Genomic DNA, 16,764 nt, shown 5'->3' with positions numbered 1-16,764 from the left:
AACAGGTGTGTTGGATTTAGATGTTTGGATTAAAAAGTGAAGTGATGTTGCATGTGAGGAAAAATATATAGCTTTCTTTTAAATATATGATCAACGAATATGTAAACAAACAGATTAAATATTATTCGATGTTTAGTTGGAAAATTTTCATGACTGAAATACCTAAAATCTACTGTGTTGCCGTGAAAAATGAACAAAATCAAATGGCATCCCTGTAAAATCTAAAAACAGATGACCGGAAGATGTATTGCAGATAAAAGACAAATTTCAGTTAGAAACACACACACGTTTAATAAACATCTGGGTGACACATGTGTCTTATCAGAGTTTTACAGTCCATGTACGGACTCGCTTGCTTAGAAGTTAAATTACACCAGAACCTCAGCACTACAAACGCAACGCCCCGCGAAAAGTCACGGTAAAATCTCAGAAGCGATGGTGGAGGCATTTGAGCAGCGCTGCAGTGGAACAGGTGCGGAGGACGAGACCTATCTCACAGGAGTGCTAATACCCATTGGCACAGGCTGTGAATAAGCGGGCGGCACAGCATGGCACTGCGCTCAGCCGCAGCGACGGGGAACAGCTGGTAATGTGGGGCGGGCACACAGGGGGTGGATGTGGGGGTTTTAAGGAGGTTGCACAAGCTGCATTCTAGCCTCCTGCTACATCCGAACGGGTTCTGAAGTCATCCGGACCATTGCAGCTGTGTCACCAGCCACCAGCACATTCGGGGTGACAACAAACACCCCTCCCTCACTTATTCTCTCTCGTGCAATCCAAAACCTCTCTGTTCATTCCACTACTTAGTCACTACCCATATGATAATGTACCACAGTAAACATTGTGTTGGCACAGTGCTGCACTACTACAAACTTCATTTGAGCCACTACTGGCATTAAAAAGAAATTCAAATGACTGACAAAACCTAAAACCTTCTGCTACTGAATCCCTCTTTACTTTCTTTCATTTATGTCTTTCTTTCTTTTTCCTGAATAGTTTCTTCCATGCCCTCCTTTTTACCTTCTTCCCATCCAGCTGTCCTATTCCCTTTCTTTCTCCCTATAGAAAACTTGACAGCCAGCAATCACCATGCATCTTATATGGAAAACAGCCACACAAAAAAAAAACAAAAAAAAAAAAAGTGATTTGAAAGTGTGCACATGATTTCATGACTTTTTAATCTTTCTTCAGTTTAAAGCAACTGCACAGCAAAATTAACTCACTTATCAAATTGAGACAGTGCAATATTTCTAAAATCAAGAATAATAAAGCATTGAAAAAAATGGTGGGCCATGTCCCCTCAGTTGGAATTTAACACAAGATAGAAAACGAATTAATCTGGGGGCTGCACACACGTCTAGGTACAGATCGACAGTGTGTGGATCTATCAGAAGACTACCACAGGTGAAAAAAAAAAAAAAAAAAAAAAAAAAAAAAGTAAAGTCATTAAAACGTGTTTTGTGGTAATTGGTTGAGTGGGCCGGGAGCTAGAAATACTCAACATGTGAGGAATGGAGCATGCTGGTCATGTCCTATAGTGCGACATTGGTTAATAAAAAGACTTGTGTCACTGCAGGCTACAGGCGATGTGTGTTTCACCCTCCAAAGGTTTAGTGCACCAGCAATTTATCGGCCGTAAGGCAAAAGCCACTCAGTATTACCAGCCTCCCGCACCACCTCCCCAGCCTCCCTCTATCTAAATGAATGGCATGCAATCCATCGCCTCGGATCCATTCAATTTCAGAGGGTTTTCAAGCGCAAGTCATTTTCTGCACTTAATATCACGAATGAATGTTCCAGAGAGAGGAAGGAAGAGAGGGACGGGGGGGGGGAAAGGGAAAATTTGGAATGTTATGTGAAGATTGACATGACAGATTAATCTTTGATGGTGACAGAACGTATCAAATTACCTCTAGCACACCTGGACACAAAAAAAGGCAACGTTTATTGGTTTTGATCACGTCAGGGGTCCACCTCTAAAGACAATTTCACAGGGTTCATGCTAATCCTGCATGTTTGGACTGGTTGAGCCCATAATACAAAGATACAATCTCCACACAAGCATAAGACTGAATTACTTCCAGCAGATGATTATTAAAAACACATTGCCTCCCCTGGATCAGACTTTATCTCATCCGCCTAAAATAGACAGTTGTCATCTCGGGCAAATTATATGAAAATGAGGCGAGATAGCGACTGTTTGATCCAGCTTCCACAAGCTGTTAGCGCAGTAATTCCTGCCCCAAAAGAAGGCTTGTTTACCACACATTACAGGAATGAGGAATGAATGGCAAATTAGCTGTGTGAAAAATGAAAATAAGACATTAACAGTGTGAGGATTAGGCACACCGTATACATATGTATGATTACAAATTAAAGGCTTTTCTGCTCTCCCAGAGTCCCAAATGTAGTTATTTCAATGAAATGCATTATGAAATTGAATATTAGTCAGGTGCACACACACACACACACACACACAAATGAACACACGCGCTAAAGTATTACTCCACGACCTCTTGGCGAAGTCCTCTCAGAGTCTTTGTGACGGCGCGAGGGGGACAGAGGGAGGTCTTAAAGGGCGACTTTAAACAGGGTCTTGTAGCTGCATTAGAATTCTAAGTATTTAAGTAGTGAGTATAAAGGAGGGTCCCGCGAGCCTGATCTCTCTAATCTACAAATGGCTCCTTGCTATTAAACTGCTAATTCTGGGGATTAAGGGATCCCTGAGAACACAATCCCCTTTCCCACTTTTTTGTGAGTTTGCTGAAGGTGTGGGTTTAAATATTAATGAGGCGGAAGAGGAAAGGTGGGGGAGCAGAAATTAGAGGTGTGGAATTTCACTGGGAAAACCGTGAACGCTGTGCATTTACGTGCATTTGTACCACTTGGGCGTATGCGGATTAAGAGTCTGTTAATTAAAGTATCAAAAAAAAAAAATTCACTTATATTTATATATGAGTGCAATTTAACAGTCTAAACACAGAAAACCAAAACGCATTCACGTGACGAGCAGAAACACGGCAAACAAACAAACTGTGTCCACTGCACCGAGAGCGCTCCTGGCAGCTCAGAGAAGCAACAGCATTAAAATTTAAATAGCTAGAATGATGATGGGCCGAATTCTAACAGTTGCAGAGCACAGCAAAATGATTGCTACTTCTTTCTATTTGTTTCTGGTCAGCTGCTCTTCCCTGGGTTGCTGCGGTGGGTCCCTGAACGTACACTGAGGTCTGTCTGCCTCTTCCACATATGGCGAAAAGGTCAGACGTGTTGCAGAATAGCTTCTTTAACTTGGGAACAACTGCTCGCTGATTTCCTGTCCTCTCCCTGCCAGATCATAACTGTACGATTTGAATTGGGAAAGAAAAGAAAAGAAAGAAAGAAAGGAAGAAGGGTGGAAAGGAGGAAGTATAAAAGAATGAAGGAAGGATATGAAAATGAAAAATACACATTGTGTCATTCTGTCAATGAACTATTGAATAGTACCACACAACACTGACAACAGCAAATTAAATTATACTGTTCTTGATACGTTCAGCAAAAAAAATAAATACAAAAAAATTGCATTTCCTGAAGGAAACACTAGTGCTTGCAAATCAGGAAAAGAATTGCGTTAGAGTTTTAGTCTTTGCATCTGCCTAAATGAAATGCAACTATATAACGACAGTCAGCAAGAGTCTTATTATATGTCGGCTGTGTTTGAGCAACCAACATACAACACAACACAGTATCGACAGTGTAAATGCAGAGAGACATGGTTAAAAAAAAAAACATTCACAATTCAGTATGCAAATATACTTAAGACCAATCACAATTCAACATGCAAATAATATTATAAAGTTACCGCTACTTCATTTTAACAAGTAAATACACTAAGTAAATGTAAAGTTTGCCAAAAAAAAGAGAAAACCTTGGAATTATTTACAAAGCAGTTAAACAGTTTGAACTGAATCCATTGAAGAATATTAATATGTACGAGTAGCTAAAATGTTATATTAAAGGAATATTAATGCAGTTCTGCATTGCAAGCACTCTTAGCGACATTCTCTATATATCTATTTGTTTAAAGCATGTTGTGCAGCAAGAACAGGCACTAAATTGCAAGAGAAATATTTATAATAAGACTGCATTATATCTCAACTGTGTCTTCGGTTCTGTGCCTAATAACAGAACAGTGATAGTTTAAAATCACAAATCTCACACCTTTGCACAACTGTAACAATTGTGGTGTTTGTAATGCAATTCTAATAAGGTAAAACCGCCATTTCCCTGATTGTCTATCGCACAATGTCACAAGCTGCGATTCATTTAGAGCGGGTGCTCTTTGAGGTCCCATGATCAAAGGATGACCCCATACAGAGCCTATTCATTAGGACGGCCTCTCCACCTTATCTGGTGTGCCAACACCGCTTCATGTTCTAATACCGAAATTCTATGCTGCTGGTTTTTCCTCATTACAAGTGCTATTATGAGGTATCTTTGCTTTGGAATCCAATTACTACACATGACATTAATTCCGACATAATTACCTGTGAGGTGCAAGCAGGGCACATTGAGGTGAAGTCGAACGAACGGGTGGCGAATGAGGGTTCGTGTCTAATAGGACAATCATTTGGACTAAATCTCATTATTGAATTAATGGAAGACGCTTGTTTTCAATCAGGCAAGAACAACAGGGTACGTGCTTTAATTCAATTAGACGTGCTTATGGGTGAAAAGATCCTCCTCTCAGGAGAGGCTGCGGCAGTGTGGATTCGCTGAATCGAAGGACTGGTTTGAGAGACGTTGCACGGCTTTAAAGGCGCTCGCAGGATCCTTAAATCAACCAGTGAAAAAGTGTTTTTCCATTCACTTTTCACAGACGGGAAAGGTGATGTGCACATAGCCGCATCATTCTGTCAGAGACGTGGGGAGGACGGGAACACGGCAGACCGTTTCCATAAAACCAGCTGAGCAATCAGCAGATCTCCAGCAGTAAAAGTACGTTCTGCTTGAAAGTTTTGGGCATTTACGAAAGTTCAAATTGATAAGATGATGATGGATAGTGGAAGAGCTGGTACTGGCTGATCAAAATGGGAATGTGTCTGTTTCATGCAATGGTTAAAAAGGCAGATCTGACCCGCAAAGTATCAGCGTTAGATCAGAAATGCTGCCAATCAGCCGTGATGTACAATAAACGGTGACTAGGATGTGAGGAAAGACACCTGTCTGTCTATTTAGGCTGTGTTATGACAGGCTGACATTTTCCTCATTTCAGAGATATGAGGGAAAAGAAGGGTTTATTCTGTTTTTTAACCTTTTTTAAAAGTGACAGCTCAATTTCATTTCTTAAGGCCTGGGCGATGTTTAAAACAAGATTTTTTAAATGAAACAATGCTTTCCTTTGCACCAAATCCAAAATCTCACACAGCCTAGGTCAAAGTTTTATTGTGTGGTCACTGGAAAACATGGGGGAAAAGAAAAATCATGATGTAAATATTTCATATTTTATGTCATTTAGTCCAGTTGAATGTAGTGTTGAATATATTTTGCCAAACGGATAAAAAAGACGGCTCCCAGTGGACTTGAGATGCTAGTAAGCACAATTTACAATCCAAATAAATCAACAAAAGTAAACAGTGGCTCTGCAAGCTTGTCACTGACCAGGTGCAAATACTTGAGAGAAATGTAAGAGAAAGAATAGAAAGGCTGGAGCAAGACTTAAAGGGTTCCTATGTTGAATTTGCTTGTTTTTCCCATTACTTAAATGCTACATTTTTTGAATGTCGAGTATTCAAAAAGAACAGCTTCTAGCTTATAACATATAGAAGAGCTAAGCATACGACGACAAGCAATATTTCACTAATTTCTATGTGTTTTCAAAGCCTGAAATTATATATATACATATTTTTTTATCAAAATACCCTGATACTGCCTTACAGTTCTCATCGCTAGACTTGCTCTGTAAAATCCACAAAGCAGAACAAGATACCAAGAAACTGATATCACTGAAAAATATCCTCTACCACCTTGTAACAATTAGTCCAAGTTTCAAAAAAACTTACTGAAAAAAAAAGCTAATATAGTACATTCTCTTTGACCGGGTTCCTTTAGCTTTCCTTAAAGCCTCTAGCATCTCTCCTGTTGGTTCCTGCTCGCTTCTTGCTCCCAAAACCAAACAGTGGGGCATTAAAAATGCTTTTAGACAAACATACCCAAACTAAAGGCTGCAGATAGACCCCATTAGGCCAGTAGAGCAGCCAGCTGGAAAAAAGAAAACCTCAGTTGGCCTTGTGAGACCTTTTGAGCGTGGTGAACTAGTGAGCTCAGTGGCAAGCACTAAAAGTGACATATAGTGGCCTTTCTATTTGCACTTGGCTAAATGACAGCGGAGGGTATTTTACACTGCATTGCGTGTTTCTCCGAATGAATCCAGACATTTGTAACCATAATTTAGAGACTGGCCATCTAAAAGGCATTTTAGATGGAGCCGTTTTCTAACAGCACATAAATCTTACACTAAACAGACACGTTTATCAGTAAAAGCTCTACTATTTCCCTAGAATTTACAACTACACTACTATTCAAAAGTTTGGGAACTGTAAGATTTTTAATGTTTTTGAAATACGTTTTTGTGCTCTCTTATGATGGCAAAACTGAATTTTCAGCAGCCATTACTGGAGTTTTCACCGTCACTGTCAGAAATCATTCTAACATGCTGATTTGGTAACCAAGAAACATTTCTTATTACTATCTTTGACGAAGAAGTTTAAAAGAACAAAATGTGTTTCAAACCCACAGACTGTGTCTCCAAAGATCCATCTGATACATCTATTGAGTTGAATTGCATTGCACCAAAAGTGTTCCAGAGTTCACTTGATTGAGAGATCATAATTGTTTTGGTGTGAATCCAAGAGCGACTGCCGCTTAATGATCGTTGATATAGCCTACACAAACTGGACAAATAGAGAGAACCCACAAGGTTCTGCGCAATCATTAACAGTACTGTAAAACAGTTCCGTATTTTAAGAAAAATGTAGGGTGGGAATTGGTTACATCCTTTCATTGTTGATTTGATAGAGATGTGAGCTTGCAATCAACTGTGGAGAGGCGCAGGGGCGTGTCTAGAGCATTTTCAGTGGGGGGGCCATGCTGGGGCACTGCCTCCTAATGGAGTGGCCGCCACTGCCCCCCCCAAAAAAAAGCGAAATTCTAAAGTGTATTACGTATATCCTATTGATTTTATTATTATTTTTAACTTGAATAAGTTACTTGTAAACAAATGCAGTAATAAAGCACATTTTTGATTACTTTAGTTTTTGTCATCCCTGTATATATCCATTAAGTTAAATTTGAGAATACATATATATATATTTTTTTCATTGAAAGAAACTCCCTATATCTTTACTTCTTTTCATGGCTTGCCACTGCTCTCTTCCCTGCCTTCAAAAGAAACACTTATGTGTGTCTGTTTTTCTCAATCTCAAAAAAAAAATTCAAATTGTAAATGAAATGCACAGAATGCATCCACAACATTTCATGTGTAAATGGCTAAGTTAGGCCTGACAATTTAACTGACTCTCTAACTGACTTACTCTCATGCATTAACAAGTAACGTGTCACCAGACAAATATTATTATGGAACATTCTGTGCTTATTGTCATTTGGTGCAATCTTGCTATATGTGGTCACTGTCACAAAATAAACTGATACAAAATATGCAAATCAACATGACTGTTTATTGTTTGATAGCCCCCCATCGTATTTTACTTTTATTGTGTTTTATTAAATGTTGATTGAACATTCGATTGAAATCAACCACGACCAACGCGAGCAGAGCCTGACGGGGTAAAAACATTGATCCGAGAAAACCATACAAACATTTTAAACCATACATAAAGGTTACCTACCAGCTCTTTGTTTGGTGTCTTGTGATGTTTCGTTCTTGAACGACGAATCTTTAATGTGACTAGGGAAGAACAAGTCGTCTCTATGACGGCGACATCACTTTGATTGTTTTTTTTGTTTTTTTTTACAGTGGATTCTAATCTTAAAAAATGACCGTGTTGTATGATTTATATCTTTTGAGTTCACCCTTCAGATTAGACTATAGAACTGTAGTGTTACTTGTTTAGGATTCAAAATGCTTTTAATTTATGTCATTATGTCCTTTTTGAGCAAGCATCTTATACATATATTATTAAAAATGGATTAAAAATTTAACTAGGCTATAAATACTTTATTAGATTATTAGATTATTATATAGCCTAGTGTTTATTTACTGACAGTCAAAAAGACAAATTAATCAATATTTTATTTATTAAAAGGTTTTATTTATTTATAAAATAATAACATCACAGATCCTCAAGAAACAGTAACAAAAACACAGTGACAGAAATGTCAGAAATAGCGCATGGGTCTGTCACGTGATTAAGGAATGATTTGAACCCGAAGACTTGTCAGACACGAGGTGAGTTAATCACAGACTGAAGACCCAGGTCAAGAATTAATTAATTAAGTCCAAGATCGCGACGAGCGTTGTTTCTCTGAAGACGCTGCACTTCTTTGAATCCCGAACTTCAGTAGAGTCTATAGACTGATTTGCCATAAAATGAACCAATCACAAGACATCTTATAGGGGGGGCACCTGGGGTGGCCAATCGAATTTCAGGGGGGGCCGGTGCCCCCCCTGGCCACCACGTAGACCCGCCCCTGGAGAGGCGGGTTAAAAGGGATGGTTTGATCAGAAATGGTCATAATTTATTAACCCTTCATTTCTTATTTTTGTTGAACACCAAAGAAGATATTTTAAAGGAAGTTTGTAACCAAACAGTTAATGCTAGCCATTGAAATCTGAGCCAGTAAAGGGGCCATTCTTTTAAGTGGACTAAATGATTGGAAAAATTAACACAGGTCACCAAAGAGAAGTCTTTTGATTTGATGCCAAACATAAGTGAAACATACATGGATTAATTGTTCATAATAAGACATGCATTTAGAAAAGATATGGTGAACTTCATTCCAACTTAAAAAAAAAAAAAAAAAAAAAATTTAGTAAGATTACTTTACAATTAATTTAAGTTAAATTAAATTCTGAAAAATCTTAAAAATAAATTAAATAAATTAAATTTCTGAAACCAAAGGTTAAGGCAATTATAATGTGACTATAGAGAAATTACATTACAAAAAAGAAAAAAAAAAGAAAAAAGCAGCCAGACTGTCACTTCAGAAGATTAGATAATTGTTATATTCATAGCTTTTTAATATACCTTTCAGGTTCAGATGAAGCGTGCACATAACACATAACTTAAGTCCATGCACACTTGCACACAGGCTGTGAACTGAGACATGTCAAGCTGTGGGAGTCCTGGGAACAAAGGGGCAGGGAATAAAAGAGCCAACACACTTCAAACAGCACATCCCTTTCTGCATGACCTGTACACACCAGAGAGCAGAGTCTGAGCGAGAATATGAGTAAAAGATGGGAGGAAGGGTCACAGAGAAAAAAGCGTGAGAGAACTGCCGGCGGGAGTTGAGGTTTTCTCTCGAGCCTCGTCTTGTAAAATTCACAGGGAATTGATTGTGAGTTTGGTGCTTGTATTCTGAGTGGGCACAGGGTGTGAAAACGTTCTTATTTCTCCCATTCCCTTTGACACTGTCGCTTGATTTGCACCATAAATCCCCTCAGATGGGTCAATAACCTATAACGTTAATGTCAGTGTCCTGCCATTAGTTTTACAGTCTGTGTGTCCCCTCTGTTTCTTAATGACCCATGGCTGGCAGAGCAACAGCTGTACCTGGCTCTGTACTAAGCTCAGCACCCCCCCATTAGCGCTTAACTGATTCGTCCCTCACCCTGAGCTTTCCAGAAGTGTCATGCAACTCAAATTGAAGAGGAACGTACCCCTTTAGATGCTTCAGCTCTGTTGAATTTCAATGCAATGTAAAAAAAAAATATATATATATATTAAATCGATTAAATTTAAAGGGAATTCATCTAAAAATAAAAAAAAGTAAATATTTACTTTCTTAAAATACCAGTGAAAAGTTTTTTATTTTTATTTTAATGTTTTTGAAAGAAGTGCATCATTGTTTCCACAAAAATATTAAGCAGCAAAAACAGTTTTCAACATCACTAAGAAGAAACGTTTCTTGAGCATCATATTAAAATGATTTCATAAGGATCATGTGACACTGAAAACTGGCATAAAGGCTGCTGAAATTTTTCTTTTTTTAATAGTAACATGTTTCACAATTATAGAAGACTTCTTTAAAAACATAAAAATATCTTTTTTTTATCGTTTTTTTTTAATACAATGAAAGTCAATGGGATCCAAAAACAACAATGATGCCACTGACTGTCTTTAAATGCTCAAAGTTGAAGAAATTAAGAAAAAATTAAATTTTCCAAAATATCTTCTTTTGTGTTGCACAGAAGAATGAACGCCATACATAGAAGGTTTATAAATAACACAGTTGGAGTAAATAATGACAGAATTTTCCTTTCTATGTGAACTATTCCATTTAGTTTCACTATTTTTGTAGGTAAAAAAACAGATTCTCTTATTAAACAAACTACACCCTCATTAAACTTCTTCCGCTCACATTTACTAGAGGATGTGCCCTCGGAAGACACGACGGCCAACATCCCCACTAATAAGTCAGCTGTCGGCACGTGCTGATTCGGGAACTCTTTGAGTAATTATGCTCATTGTTTTATGTTCATTTCACGGTCAGCCTCTCTCACTGCACGTCTCTTGGCTCAGTGGCTGGAGGAAGCAGAAGCCCCCTGCGTGACCCGGCTCCTCCGCTCTTGGACTGACCACAGTGCTATTGATCCCTAGATCCGAAGCTCAGCACACTGCGTCTGAAGCCGGCGGGATCTGCAGGGGGCCACTGATCTCCCGCACTTCACCTCTCATTCCCATAGACCATTAGAAAGGTGCCAGGCATTAAACTGTGAAGGGGAGAACACCTTCAGAAAGAAAAAGAACGGAGGAAGTTGAAAGAGAGAAGAAGATAATGGAGCATCCCTGTAATGACCTTTTTCTTTGGAAACCTTTTGTAAACACAGCTAATGTTATAGCAAAGGTTGATAAGCTTGAGCCACCATGTCCTCTTTCTGTTTCTCCTTCTCTTTCTCTCTACTATCTGCAGAACAGCATGATTCTCTTTGGTGCGCGAATCCCTTTTGTAGTCGGAGGAGAAATCCCTCTCCTGCTCTGCTGTTTAATGGTCTTATCTGCAGCGAGGAGAAGATTAGGCCGTGACGGGCATGTAAGAGCCAGCGTGAGGCGATGGGATTACACATGACGCTGGGAGGAGCCACAGGGACCCCTGTGCTGGTAGTGAGGCCCCCAGGGGCTCGTTGATGTGGATAGGAAGTTGTAGCTGATCTCGATCACCTGACCATTGCAATGCTTATCTTACCACGATGCTACTGCTTTACATTTTCAATGACAGATAAAAGAAAAGCTAGAGAGAACTAGAAAGCACCATGTGCATGGACCTATATTCTGTGTCTATTCTCATTGGGAATGAAGCATTTTACCACCTTTTTTAATCTATATGAGACAGTGTAACTATAAAATGGACATTTGATGAAAAATATATACATAAAAAAATATATTGCTTTAAAATAATGCGGCACAGGCTGATGTGTTGTTAACTTAACTGATGTTATTCAGAGAGTTAAACGACTTGGTACAAGCTGATTGGTTCATGCTGCATCCAATGAGCTTCGTGCCTTGCATTTATACTGCATGACTGGCTAAGCATTCACTTTTCTCTGAAACCCCCCACCTTCCCCAGCTCCACCTGTAGATCTGCTTGGGTTATTTTATATGCTATTTGTGCAGCAGCAGTATGTCTTAAAAAGTATGTGACCAATTAATATTTGTGTGCAAATTTCTTTTTATTTTCTAACTATAGGTTACGGTAGTTTCGTTGGGAGGACCAGTGTCACCCTGGCCTATATATGGTCTTGCCCCTGGGTGAAAGAAGGAAAGAAAGGACAGCAGGAAGTGAGATGAAGAAAGTGATGGAGTGAGGTAAGGATAAGACGAGAGCGGATTGCATAGGATGCTGAGTTGTTGGCAACCGAGGTGACAATATTGCACTCGACTTAAAAACACAAACAGCCAAGGGGTCAACAATAATGACTTTACAGAAACCAAGACTTGCTCGGCATGCATTTGTAAATGTCACGGCTGAAAATAGCTGCTCTATGGAAAAAAAGAAAGGAAAGGAACAAAGGATTAAAAAAAAAAATTGCGCTACATAGGTCACTCTGTTTCAGCTACTGTCCTGGCTCCTACACTATAGACTGAATAAGATTTTCTGGCTGTCAGACAGCAGCTGGATGAAATGAACACACGATAAATGTTACAGGACCCACAGTATGCAACTAGAGAACACAGATCAATTAAAGTGGTGACAAATTAGCGCAAGCATTTCATTTAGCAACATGACACCGTCGGCAGCCGCTCTCCACTCTGAATTACATGGCTGATTGACGCTGCTTCCTAAAGCCACTGCTTGAATACGCAGCGCTCTGAAGGCAAGCATGGCTTTAACATGGTTCAAACCTTTTGTATCTACAAAAAAATATATAAACTGGCTTTTTTTTATTTTATGAATGCATATTTTTTTGTATGCTTGTACTAGGTTTGGCATTTGAAAACATGGAATCAGAGGAGAACTGTGACCATTCAAAAACTGACAACCAATTACTTTTGGCAGGAAAATATTGGTGGTTTATTTGATGGGCAAAAAAATCACAGCATGTTTTTACACAGATGTAAAAATATCAGTACTTTGGAACCAAGTAACATGAAATGAAATCAACACTAATTTGCTCTATTCTTTTTCTATTCTATCTGTTTTCTTTTTATTTATTATATTATTTAAAAGCCCTTGCTACGTGTACTGCATTTAAGCTAACTGAGACTTGTTATAGCACACACACACACACACACACACACACACACACACACACACACACATATATATATATATATATATATATCATTGCTCTTTTGTTGTTTTTGATTGCTTCAATTTTCTTCATTTGTAAGTCGCTTTGGATAAAAGTGTCTGCCAAATGACTAAATGAAATGAAATGAAATAATGTTTACAAACAGAAAAGACAAGTTGCTTAATATGAATGATTGATTGATTTTTGATTTTTCAAAGGATAACACTAAACAGCTAAATAGTATATACTGTGGTATCATGACCACCCATACAGAAAACAAACAAGTTGGTGATGTGAAACACACAATCCTGTAGCAATCGCACAGATCATTAAAAGTAAATGGCAAAGGTTGTTTTAGGCTAGGCCTGGCTTGGGGGGCATAAAAACAGGCCAATGTGCCGTTTCAAATCAGGCATAAGCTCTATGCTCTTCCATCTCAACCCATACTCGCAGAAAAACAAGTCCCTCGCTCTGAGCTCTCAATTATTTATTATTGAACAGACAGAGCAGCACTTCTCCCCCGTCTTCCTCTGCTTTTTTTCATTTCCATACCACTGTAATATCATAGCAATAGCAATAGCAATAGCAAATTCACAGCCATGTCCTTACTGAAAGAGTGAGAAAAACTTTTCCACACACATTCACACCCTCTCATCGAGTATGAGCTCCGAATTTGGAATAATATTTCTGAAAGCACACACGCAAAGCAGCAAACACACACAAAGAGCTATCTGTCATCAGAAATAAGCGTCAGTCTGCCTGTGTGAGCTAATCAGTTACAGGATGTCTGACGGGGTAAATTTTATCTCTCTTCTCACCCGGGCCATCAGAAAGTGAGCTCAGATTAGATTAAGCACATCTGCGAGTTTGATTCTGAGAGAATGGGCCCCTGTGGCCCCCGTGACACAGCCTGTACCATCTGCGTGAGGGCGAGTGGCAGCCGTGTAGGCCCTCTGCCCCGCGCTGGGGCCGGATGAGACTGGAGTGATGAAGGGGAATGATTAATGGGCAGTCGGCGCTATCAAAGAGCACAGCCAGCTCAAAAGATGAGAGATTGCTTTCTGACGATCATTAAATCCTGGTTGCCACATCTATGAGCGCGCACTTTTCATCTGGCCCCTGACGGGGAGTGAGGCAGAGAGAACGGGGCGCTGGACGGGAAGAAGGTTTATGGCATTGTAAGGTTTCTATACGCTAAAAGACCATTTTCAGCACAGTTTGACACTGCCAGTGTCGTCATATTGTTCTTTCATCCCCTCACCTCCTCATTATTTTTTAGAGGTGCAAGTAAGAGGCCGTTCAGAATGATGGTGTTGTGTTTGGAAGATATTGAAGTTGTTTTAACTGGACGCAAGATGCTAAAAAATAATGAGACAGAAATGATCAATGACATCATTCTACCGCGTAAAAAATAACTAAAAACAACTGCAATGGACTCAAAAAACTCAAAATAAGCCCTTAGGAATACGAGTGTTAGGTTTTTATCAAGTTATTTTTACTGGACAAAGCATATATTTTTTTTTTACTATGTCATGCAGCACCTCATGGTACAAGACGCCAACAAAAAAACAAACAAAATATCAATAGTTAAGTGAAACAATTAAAATAAATAAAATAGACATCTTGAAATTATCAATGATTTTGGACTGGGACATTTATACAGAAAAGCTATTTTAAAAAAGGGATGGACACAACAATGGCCCCAAAGATGGCCCCAAAAATTCCAAAAAATTATTTTGAAATGCCTTTGTTTGTCCTTACAATTAAACTCAGTGCGCCCATTGTTGTCTTGGACCCCACCGGCTTTCATTATCTGAACAAAACCAGTTCTTCCAAATGTCTTCTTTTGTGTTCTTCATAACAATGAAGGTCATACAGGTATGGATCAACATGAGAGTAAATGATTACTTTTTTGGATGAACTATTTGTTAATTTTTTTTTTACTTTTTACATGGAACAAGAAATGAAACCTATAAGAATGGTCAAAGTTGTCTGTACATGGAAACTCCAGGAGACCAAAAAAAAAGAAAGAAAAAATGGCACAAAAAAAGGCCTCTACAACACTTTCCTCATTGAAAATGTGGCAAACACCTACATAAGTTAAGTTAAAGTGACATAGCACCTAGATACCTAAGCATTGAAATGCCTCTATGGGGACTTAATAACACAGCGGTGACCGTACATCCACTTTTCGCTGTGTGAGTTTGAACACTCCCTATCAGTGAGCTGAGAAATTGCCAGAGCTATGCAGAATCAGGTCATATGATCCTCTGTCCTCAAAAAGAGCATCAATACAATCCATTCTGAACAGCTACGGCTGAATACTCATCTCCTGCAGGACCAGCACTGCGGAACAAGGCCCTTCGAAGTGGAGGAAAATTAAACATCGCTCCGACTGAATGGAAATAATGCAAAGCAGTAACTGAGTGAGAGAAAATCTGTGTATGTATTTCAGTGAGAGAGATAAACTTAGAGGGAGTGCAGGAAAAATAAAGAATGAGATAAAGAAGGAGGCAAGCTTATCGCAAGCTACAAGCAAACCGTCTCATCCCAGCAGGTCCAGGGTTGAGAAACAATGGCATAAAGGCCAAACCGATGGACGGCAGATGCGTTACTCACCCAAAAGTACATCATCATTTCGGCCAGGGACAAGTGGGCACACACAGATGGAAAATGGGCGAGAGGTGGGCGCAGAGCTGGCTGTGTGGGTTGGATTTGTGGTGCTTGAAAGTCCTTTGCTCTTCCCAGTACAGAAAGAAAATAAAACAAGTTGAAACAACAACTGTTGACACTCCGTTTAAAACAAAATGAAGAGATATCCGAAAAAAAAAAAAAAACGATCTAGTTGACAAGAAAAACAGGAAAGGAAAGGCAAAGGCGCTGCTTTCTCCACTCTTCAGTTTCCTTTCACCTGCTAGAACCACATAAGTGGCTTTCTTAACGTCACTCACTCTGCACGTCTTCTGCCCCGTGTCGTTCTGTTCAGGGTCTTATTGGCGAGTGGAAGAGTTCTAGAGCGGGCACCCCAGGAGGTGTTTGGCAGCTGTTCCCAGCATTCCTTCAGTGAGGCTGTGTTCCTCCGCAAGATGAGGAGTCCATTGACACTTCAGGCACTGATACAGCCACGGAGCAGCTCAGCATACGAGTGCAGAGAGGAGGGGAGGGTAAGAGAGGAGCGTCTGCTCTCCTGGCTACTGCTGCTGCTGCTGCGGTGGATGCCGAGGGAAGCCGGCTAGTGGTTGGGATTGAGAAGACCGTAGGAGTGGTTCTTTCCCCTCGCTCGGTCTCGACACTCAGCTGATGTTCATGAAAAGTCATGCAACGCGACGACGAGGCAACAAAGACCCACTGGAGGGGGGCAAACGGGGGTAAAGGCGTAAGTAAACTAGGTAGGGCGAGTCGGCGTGCAACGTAATGCCTTTTGCTCTTACTTGTGTCCGTCTTTCCTTTCTTTCTTTTTTTCTCACCAATCTTTTTTGTCAGTGATAGTGAGGGAGTGGAGGCTGGGGTTTCGGTGGGAGAGGGGCTTGCAGGATTCCGGCTGTGCTGTCAGCCTATCAGGAGTCGGAGTGTGCCGGTGGAGGGCAGGGGGAATCGCTTGACAGGTTGCGTGCTATGAGAATGGGGCTGCTCTTTTCGGCTGCTTTTTTCGGTGCATGTAAGAGTGCAAGACTTGTTTGTGTGTGTGGTTGGAGCATCTAAGTGCATGCATACACAGCCATGCGCCTTTCGGGAGGGTTGATGATGGGGGAGGTTGGGGGGGGGGGGGTGCGTTACGCTGCCGTTTAACATCTCAGCTGTCTCAGCAA

General features: G+C 39.9%; 1 protein-coding gene across 6 annotated transcripts in view; it reads right to left on the bottom strand.

The window, feature by feature from the left end:
- LOC113111617 (RNA binding protein fox-1 homolog 3-like) overlaps window positions 1-16,764 on the bottom strand; it is a 384,232-nt gene that overhangs the window by 118,037 nt on the left and 249,431 nt on the right. The window contains exon 1 of one of the 6 annotated variants that reach the window (XM_026276557.1): window positions 15,575-16,692. The exons of the other annotated variants lie outside the window; for them this stretch is intronic. Within the exon in view, the coding sequence (XP_026132342.1) occupies window positions 15,575-15,592 (18 nt within the window). The 5' untranslated portion in view covers window positions 15,593-16,692. Of the gene's footprint in view, window positions 1-15,574; window positions 16,693-16,764 lie in introns of those variants that run through there. 6 annotated transcript variants of the gene reach the window in all.

The sequence above is a fragment of the Carassius auratus genome, chromosome 12 (genome assembly GCF_003368295.1).
Source record: "Carassius auratus strain Wakin chromosome 12, ASM336829v1, whole genome shotgun sequence".
Classification (NCBI taxonomy): Eukaryota; Metazoa; Chordata; class Actinopteri; order Cypriniformes; family Cyprinidae; genus Carassius; species Carassius auratus.
Note: the sequence above shows the minus strand (reverse complement) of the source record. Positions and strands in the feature narration are given on the sequence as shown.